This window comes from Nicotiana tabacum, chromosome 7, assembly GCF_000715075.1.
Source record: "Nicotiana tabacum cultivar K326 chromosome 7, ASM71507v2, whole genome shotgun sequence".
NCBI classification, from domain to species: Eukaryota; Viridiplantae; Streptophyta; class Magnoliopsida; order Solanales; family Solanaceae; genus Nicotiana; species Nicotiana tabacum.
In genome coordinates, this window is record NC_134086.1 from 142,400,542 (window position 1) to 142,410,512 (window position 9,971).

Genomic DNA, 9,971 nt, shown 5'->3' on the forward strand with positions numbered 1-9,971 from the left:
TCATTTGGTTTTCTTTGCTCTAAATACATGTTATTAATGTCTAAGTTTGTCATCATCAAAAAGGAAAAAATTGATGGGTTTTCAATGTCTTTGCCTTATGTTTTGATGATCTAACAAACTTACTGTCAAAAACCAGATAGGGAACCTGACACACTTGGTACACATTACAAATGAATGGACTCCAGCTAATGAGAACTGCTGCAAGTGTAAAAAATGAAGAAACAAGTCAAGGAACTGATCCCTTGTGTTTCCATGACAGCAGTACGAAAGCCAATTGTGCACAGCTGAAAAGTGACTGCCACAGAAATAGTGCACACATTGCAACAGTTTTGCAGTCACTTGCTTTTGACCTACCGATGCTTACATCATTCAAGTGATATCATCAAGGGTGTATTAACAAGAGCATTATAACAAAACATCACTTGAACACTTGAGAATTCACTTCAAGCATTCTAAAAACAGTGAACTCAATTCTCAAGAGCTTGAAGAACAAAATCAAACGCTACTACGGACCAATTCCTAAATCTAGTATTTTGTTGTCCTTAGTTGAGTTGTAACTTTGTGATTGTTCTTATTGTAATTCCTAAATTGCTTAGCTAGAAGCGTTGCTTAGGAACCTCCGTGTAAAACCATAAACTTTCTGAGTTTGTGTTGTGACTAGAGTTAGTCATAAGTTAAAGTCTTTGTAACTAGTAAGTGACAAAGTGGATTGTGGTAAGAGTATCACAAGTTAGTTGAGTTGAAGTCTTTGTAATAGAGTCATTACAAAGTGGTTTGTAATAGAGTGTTTACAAGTTAATGAAGTTGAAAGCCTACAAGTGTAGGTTGTGGTTTTTTATCCCCTTGTGTGGGATTTTTCCACGTAAAAATCTCTTGTCTCATTTACTTACTATTTCATTAATATTCTCAGTAAAAACTCATAGAGGACCAGGTACTCTATAGTTTGATGGACTCATATAAACTAACAATTATCTTATATGTAATCCAATGTGCTAATAAGCAGCAAAATTCTTATATAGTATATTTTGAAATATTTTGATAGCTGTAATATAAACGTTAAGTAAGGAATTTATACATATTTTTTTCCAAATTTCTGAAATATAACTTTAATTGTATAATTAGTAATTTAAAAATACATGTGCTTTATTAAACCGTTATAGTTATTAGCTAGATGCAAAGTAATTATTTTATCTAAGTCACCCTGGTGACATAATAAAAATCTTTTCTCAACATTTTTAAATTTTTAAATCCAAATATATAAATTCACAATACATATGAAAAACTAAATTACTTAGTTTCTTGTTTAAACAAATTATTTTGTTTTTATTATAAAAGTATATTAGAGATTATAAACCATTAAAATATTTTTAATCAAACCATACTTACTTTTAATAAAATGAGAACTGACTATATACACATATAAACTAATTTTAATTGACTCCTAAAATAATATTAACATACATGTCCTTTCGAAGTCATCAACAGTAAGCAATTCAATTTCAGTCATACACTCTTGCTTACATAAGAAGGTAACTTCCAAATACATTGGGACTCAAAATCTGGATGCGTGCTTACAAGCTTGGACAGAGAAAAAGCTCACTCAAAAAAAAAAAAAGTAAATTAATCTAATTGAACTTTATTCTACTTTTACAATAGTGATTTATATTAACTACGTTAAATTGTTAGTTGAGTATATAGATAGAGATGATCAGGAACGTCTATATAGTTTCTTTTTTTATTGTTCTAGTTAAATGTGATGAACAATCATTAATTTTAAGAACTTATACTTTATTGTTTAACTTTTAAGTAATACTTAACTCAAACATAATTTTTAATATAATAACTATATGATCTTTTATAATCGTATGCTAATAGAGATTGAGTACACGTACAACGCGCGTATCGGGAGGCTAATTTATTAAAATATCCATATTTTAATTTTGTAGCGATATTTGTGCTATTTTCAACCACTTATGTTTATTCTTTTACGATCACTAAAATATTATATAAATTAAATTTATATATATCATGAATGGAGTATAAGCTTTGCACAAATATTAACACCCGACGAGTCCTAAAATTTAGTGTGAAAAGCATTCAATCCTGCAAGTCCAAAGAAAAGCCAGGAAACTGTTTTAGGAGTAGTACGTTTTTTCCTAGACAAGATGAATCTCATACTTGCCTTTTCCCTTTGGATTATTAGCGTGTGTATTTTCTGCTTCAAATGAACTTTTGTTTTTCCGAAATCAACACTAAATAAATCCGGAGCATAGAAAGTACAACCATGAAGCTTTTACAAAATCAAGACATAATTCATCTAATGATCTGCAACCAGGCAAAGCAGATAGAAAGACATCCACCAGTCTTTCTAATCCTGAACCACAACATCATGTGTAACAATTCACTAACAAACTCTAAAATTCTAATATCTTCAAGTAATAAAAAGAAACTTGGTGAACATGTGCACTCATCAACATTTCCAAGATCAAACTGTTCCACTTCAAGATTAATACACCAGCTCCAAGACGAATGTCAGACAACTAAAGTGCCTTATCTGCTGGTTTATAGAGAAAATCCTCAAGATTTCTACAGTAAGAAAACAACAAACATTAGGCTAAAAAGGACGAAAGAAGTCATAATGGCAGTCCAACACTACAATCAAAGCAAGTCCTGAGTATCTTTCACCTGCATTGGAAGGTAAAGTTTGAATTCTGGTGGGAGTTCCTCTTCTGAATACAGACGGTCGGAAAAGTAAATCCTCCTTAGCCTGCAATTTGCATGAACCTGAACTCGCAGTGTTTCGACATAGTTGGTTCCATAAGCTCGTCTGGTCAAATCAGAAAGATTCAACTGGATTTGATTCCATCCTTCATCCAATCTCAACGGCATAGTGCAAATATAGGGTTTCACTCGTGTGACCGCCTGCAACATGCAGGTGGAACTTTTCAAACTCCAGCATTAAAGAAATTTAATAATTAAGCATTAACATAGTTTGTCAAAAAGAAGGGCGCCAATAGAAACAAAATTAGATCCTAAAAGTAAAGGTGTCAGACAGGACCATCCAACCAGTGTAGGTTATGCTTCAATGGCACATGATACAACAGCTTGAGTATTACCCAAGTCTATTCCGCAGTGAAGAAACCTTAAAGTTAGAGTCAAAGTACTGTAATATCTCAAGGTCAAAGAACGACAAAAAACTTTAGTAGCTTTTTTCCCTCATTTTTTTTCTCGTTTTTGGCGCACTAATTATCCAGTCCTCACTGATTCAGCTTTTGCAAACAGCACCAATTTGTATGCCGCCAAAATAGTAACGTGAAATAAGTAAGATGCTCCATAAAACAGTTACGGAAAAGAGGTGTGCCTCCAAGCAAAACAGGAATGTAGCAACAGCTAGAGAATTTATATTAGACATTTGCATTATACATCACCATCTAAAACTGGATCAGAAGAAAGTGGTTTGGTAATTAGTTCACATGTCACCTCTGTACTCCAAAGGGAAAGTTCAAAGAAGGGATTATTTGACTACGAAATTAGTTATACTATAATAACTGAAAGACAAATTAGTCTATAAGATGGGTCTTCATTCAACAGACAACACTAGGCAAATGCAGGCGTTACAAGTACAAGCTATCTATAAGACACTAAGCAAGTTAGTCCATAATTTGATTTTCACCTAACAGAACAAGTGTTGGCAAGGACTACTAGGCAAGTGCAAAACTGCAAATCTTAGAAAGCAGCAAAGCGCTCAGCGGACTTCATAACTCATCAAGGAAATCACATTAAGACAGAAAACTTAGAAGGTTAACTAAACACTAATACAGGCAGGAGGAGGGAAACCTTTCCTGTATTGTCTCATACTTGATCATTTCCAGGCATGCATATGTCTACGGGTGGTGAACGGTCAGGTTGGGTCGGATATGGGACAGGCCGAAAACGAGTAATGAAAAACGGATAAATTATCCAACCCATATTTAATACGGATAAAAAATGGGTTAACCGCCATATAATAGGGATATCCCATATTATACATGGCTTCTTGAATATGATCACTTTTGGGAGAATTCCTAATCTCCCAAACTTGAGGAACCCCCAATTTGAGGCTTTACAAATGTAAAAGTTAAACCACTAGTTATCCATTATCAAAGTGGATAATATGGTTCTTATCCATATTTGACCCGTTTTTAAAAAGTTCATCATCAAAACCCACATTTTTTAATGGAATATGGGTAGATAACTATTTTCTTTTATCCATTTTGCCACCACTACATATGTCATATCTTATTTTGATCAGATGCTAGAGTAGTTATTTAGATATGTCTTAAGTCACATAATACTTTGCTAGCTGAGTAATGATACTCCATAGAAAACTTTGGTAGGCCAAAACAATTTGCATCCTTCATCAGTTTCTAATGTTTTTAGTCTGCATAGAGCTATCAAAACTGTTTGAATCACAGGTGTTTGGGACATGCCCGAAACAGTTGTAGTTTGTGCAGTTCTTGGCATAAAAACTACCTTACATGGACTAAGGCACATATACTGCCTATTGGTACGTAAAGGACCCAGCTAGCCCAATATAATAGTTTATTTAGGGCATTTTGAATGGTCCAAATGAAGTACCTTTTAACTATGAACAACATTTGAGATTGGTATGTTAATTGTCAACGCCTCAGGGCAAAATTAAGAACCTGCGTAACATAGGCATGAAATAGCATTTTAACCAAAGCAAGATATAGGATGATCACGTTCTCATTATTTCAGACCAATTATGAAATTCTCTCAGCCAAATACAATCCCACTTCTATCAAGCGGGATTGACTACTTCCATCAAGAAGAATATCCCCACAACCTGATACCATCCACTGTTCTTGGTACAAAATAATGCCAAAGCACCATCACTAGTAACTGGATACCCCTCAACAGGAAAGTTTATTATAAAGATATGTTGTCCAAGAAGAACATAATTTAAGAAATCCTGAAGTCCAATATTTCAAAAATCAGATCCCCAGATAGGCTCTCTTTATCTGTAGTTCCATCACAGTTGATGTTGATTTCCACCCCCCCCCCCCCCAGTTCACATCTCTATTATCCTTCCCTGCCATGGTGCCACCTTTGCTCAATATCCACAACCAAACTCTCCATTCTAATGTCATTTCTTAGTCGTTCAATCCCTGTGGCCATTCACCATCCCTGGTTAAGTTTGAAACCAAGAAGCGGCTGTGCATGTGCTGGATCCTACCTAACTATGTCATCCTTATGTTTCCTTCTGAACTCTAAGACAAGGATAATGAGGCAATTAACCAAGGTGGTCAAAATCAAATTTAAGCGCCAATCATAAAAATGAGGTTACTGTGAGCTAACAAGCTTCTACTCAAACTTTTTAACAACATTTGCCACACAGACTTCATAAAAAGAACCCCATCAAGCGACCAAGCTGCTATTTCTGACATTTTAACAAGGAAACAGGGATTTTCTCCTATCGTTTTGGGGACTTCGTAGGTTGCTAACTTCCTCCACGTTGCATTTTGTTAAAGTTAATGAGTGTATTCACAGTTTATTAGGAAAATCCCTAAACCATATAACAACAATAAGAAAGGTCTGATGTATGACTACACTACTGTTCTAAGGCAAAAAAATGCCATCAAACATATGCTCTTACAGAAAAGGAAGACACTGTTCATGTAGTAGTTTCCATCTAACAAATAAGTGTCAATTAAACAAAGAATTATTCCACTACTACTTCTTTCAAGTGCTAAGATTATCAAATATCATAAATAGACAGCACTCAGCAAATCTCTCCTGAATATAGTTAAAGTGAAACCACATATCAAATTATGACAGAAATAAGTCACAGGAACAAATCTATATTCCTGGAAAGACTTACAGACTTGATAATTAGAAGCTCGAAACCTTCTCCGGACATTTTTATCATCTAAAACCTGAATTTCAAATGTGAAGTACTTCTTCACATTCTTCACTATCATGACTAAGAAGGGTAGCTTTATGCCAAGAGTCGCATTAGGATCTGCAGGACACGTTATGTATGCTTGCTGGACATTAGACCCAACAATTTCCAAGACATTGGATTGGATATCTTCATCTTGCAGCCGTTTGACATGCCCATTGACAACTGCACGCAGGAAAAAGACGAGTTAAGCATACTGCATACAGTTATATCTTTCTATTTTCCTTGCTGGGAAAGAAGAGATAGGACGGAGGTGTTAAAAGAATTGGAACAACAGGTCTCTGAAGAAAGTAGCCCTCTTTCTTTCGCAGTGCATGACTCCATTTTAACTACGGACAATTTAAGAAAGAGACTGAGGATATAGTGGGTTGGTGGTGCGTCATGCATGTGCAAAGAAACTAGAGCGAGACTTTGTATTCTCATTGTTCAATATCTCGTGATGCTACCGAGGACAATGGAGGAAGCAGTCATGTGTTGGAGATTATAGAGGATTGCTAATGAAAGGATGGAAGCATGGAAGACGGCCCTCTGATGTCTCTTTTGAGCATATCAAACGAACGGAATAGGAGAATGTTCCAAGACAGTGAGGATGACGTTGAATGCATAAAGAGATCTTTTTTATTTCAATTGCACCTTTGGTGTAACTAGAAAACAATGTGTTCTGTTAGGTAAAAAACCCCAGAATGCAGACACAAAAAACAAAGGTAAAGAGGAGGATGACCAGGAAATAAAAAACTAAGAAGCACAAAGAAAGGAGGAAACCACAATGGAATTAACGCTTCAAGTATATAAAAATTTCCTACATTGAGAAACAAATCACAAAATCCCTACAATGCAAATTTTATGATTTAGGGACAAATCAATTGCTCGAATAAATAGGAAAAAGGTAAACAGTAATAAATCTCTGTAGAAAGACCCAAAACACTTGCTACAAGTTAACACAAAAACACATATATTCATCCATAAATCCTAATTACTGGTGTTCTTGGAAAATAAATGAAATTCAAATAGTATTAGCTTATATTACCTTCTTTATCCCAAATCTGCAGAGGCTTGCTCCTGGAAAAAAAAAACAAAAAAGAGGAGCTAATATTTAATTCAAGTGAAAAAACTAAAAGTGCAAAATAAATTGGGAAATAAACAAGACAACAATTACACCAATCCACAAAAAAAAAAAAAGACAAGGATTACATACCCGAGGCTGTACAGGATGGAAAGAAAACCAGATTGGAACGTGTTCTTAAACATTGAAGTCAGATGCTGCAAGTTAACACAAATTTGTATTTATGAACTGGAAACAAATACTAGTACATACAGATGAATATAAGGGTTAATACCTCGTGAAGAATTGGGGCCGACGGAGAGGAGAAATTAGGGGATTCTAGACTCTACTTCGATTTAGGACCGGGCGAATTTTGACCCGGCTTGAATCCGGAGTAAGGTAAATGAGTCGCGCCTAATGTTAATTTTACCAAATTGCTAAATTGGTCCTCCTTGTATCTAAATACTTGATATTACTAATATCTATATGCATACTAGTGGTAGTTAGACCGTGCTAAGCACGGCCCAATCCAAAACTTGAACTATATAATTAAAGTTAGCTTTGTTCGAAAGTTTACATTGTTATGTGAAAATGTAAAGTTTGACACACTAATTAATACTTCCTCCGATTTACTTTAGACCCGTTTGGCTTAGCTGATTTAAGTAGCTGATAAGCATTAGGTGCTGAAAAACACTTTTAAGTGGTGAAGCTGATTTAAAAAATAAACAGTTACACGTTTGGATAAAAGTGCTGGAATTAATAATAAGCAGTTGAAGAATTGGGTATATCAAGAGTTTTGCTTAAAAACAATTATTTTATGGATAAAATAGTAAATATTTTGGTCAAACCTAAAGTGCTTATAAGCTGAAATTTGATAAGTTGGGGGAGACCAACTTATGGCTTTTGACTTATAAACACTTAACTTATAAGCACTTTTAATTTTACCAAACGCGTAGATAAGCCAAAAAGTGCTTATAAGCCAATTTGACCAGCTTATAAGCTTAGTCATACACCCTTTTAATTGAGTTTTTGGTCTTTTTTGTAGTCCACAATATTTGACTTTTTAGATATCAAGAACGTTATAATTGTTTTTCTTCAAAATCACCTTGGAGTTTGCCTAGGAGTATTTGTTATATTTCAATGAATAAATTAATGTTAATATGGTCATATTATTAAATAATGATAAAAGGCGAATTCACAAATATATAAAAATAACCAAAAAATAAATTAAAGTATACCGGATGAGTATGTGGTTTTAGTGACATATAAACAACTTCTATTACATGTGTTTCCTTATTAATTATCTCAATTAGTATCGCCCTTTTGAGTCACCCCAAATAATAGTGAATACTACCTCAATTTTAATATGATCATATTGAGTGCATATGAGTACCTCAATTTTATAATGCACTAATTAGTTTTCTTCCACATGGGCTTCTCACTATAGTCAAAGCTATAAATACTCCTAAATAACTACTGTATAAAGATATCATGCATTAGAGAAAAATATATGCAATCATAACTTGTCAAAGAAGCCCATTTTTGAAACATGTAAATTAAAAAATAATACTCCTAATTAAGACAAAGTTTACTAATAATTTCATTATCAAATATGATACACATGGCATTTCTTGCTATTTCCAAAATACTTGATACTCCATGAAAGAAAGAAAAAAATAGTAGTTCATTATTTTATCTATTTTAACTTAATCTTCTCAGCAACCATTCATAAGCAATGATATATAATTTTGTTTGTCATTTTACAACCTGCTCTTCAAGAAGTGATTTTGTTAACTCATGATTTGTAAGAAAAGATACTCCACTGACATACTTGAAACATGAGAAATACAGCACATAAGCATAAGGTGAGCTACATATTATCGGCCATACAATATAAACTATTGCTAAAATATTTGTAAAGATATTTCCTTCTTTTTGTGTTGTATGTTGAAATTTCTTATGACATTCTAAAGTACCAAATAATTCGTAGATTTTCAAATAGGATCAATTCTAATAGCAAAAAAAAAAAAAAAGTTTTAGTGTTATTCTCCACTTTGCACAAGAAATTTTCGAAGGGAATAAAAATTAAGCTCAAATATTTTATTGACTTAGTCAAACCAAGTAAACTCAATTAACCTTAAAATAATTCTCCACCCTCTTTTCTCGTAAACTAAATCAATGTGAAATCGGAGAACATACAAATTCAAAAAGGCTAGGGATAGAATTCAAAAGGCTTTCAATTTTAGAAAGCTAGGCACATGTATCGAAAATCCAAAAGCTTAAAAATTTTATCAACTCAAAAGAGAAGTTGTATATTATTTTTATGGGCCCGGCATAAAGCATCTAGTGCCACGTGGTAGAAGCTTTAAATCAACGGGTACCAATAAAGTTACTTCCTTTGACATAGTTACATAAATACCCTATGGGCCCAGGTTACAAAATACAAAGTCAGCATATAATAATTGGTATTTTAACTAGATTCTGGTTTTTTTGTCATTAGGACACAAGCAGCCATGTTGACCCGAAGCTCCTTAAACTGTGCCTTATTAATAGTAGGAATTTCGTTAGATGTATTATTTTCAATCCATTCAAAAAAATTAATCTCTTAATATTAAAATCCTTAAAAGTAATTTTTACAAACATATGATACTTGAACTCAAAACTATTGAATGTTGTCTAATCATCTAAAGTTATTTAATACAGCAAAATCAGATAGATAGTTTCTTTAATTTATAATCTAATAGTTTTTTTAAAATTTATAATCTTTCTTTTATTATGAATATAAATATGTTATGTTATTGTATCTCATTTAATACTTCTTTATATATTATATTTTTGTTGTAATATATAGTTGTTCATATGAAAAAATAAAATAAAATATAAATATAGTCCCATGTTAGAGATGGTTTGCCCATATATTTTATTTATTGTTAGTGCAAATTACTTAGTATAAATTATTTTTGGTCG

General features: G+C 33.1%; 1 protein-coding gene across 1 annotated transcript; it reads right to left on the reverse strand.

Annotated features, from left to right (window-relative positions):
- Nucleotides 1–2,270: 2,270 nt before the first annotated feature.
- On the reverse strand, nt 2,271–7,440 carry LOC107797682 (uncharacterized). The gene is made up of 6 exons (XM_016620593.2): nt 7,300–7,440; nt 7,158–7,222; nt 6,990–7,021; nt 5,886–6,127; nt 2,686–2,922; nt 2,271–2,586 (listed from the first exon to the last, which is right to left on the reverse strand). Exons 2-6 carry the CDS (start codon nt 7,208–7,210, stop codon nt 2,578–2,580), a joined length of 573 nt encoding a protein of 190 aa, XP_016476079.1. The 5' UTR covers nt 7,211–7,222; nt 7,300–7,440; the 3' UTR covers nt 2,271–2,577.
- Between the last annotated feature and the right edge of the window lie 2,531 nt (nt 7,441–9,971).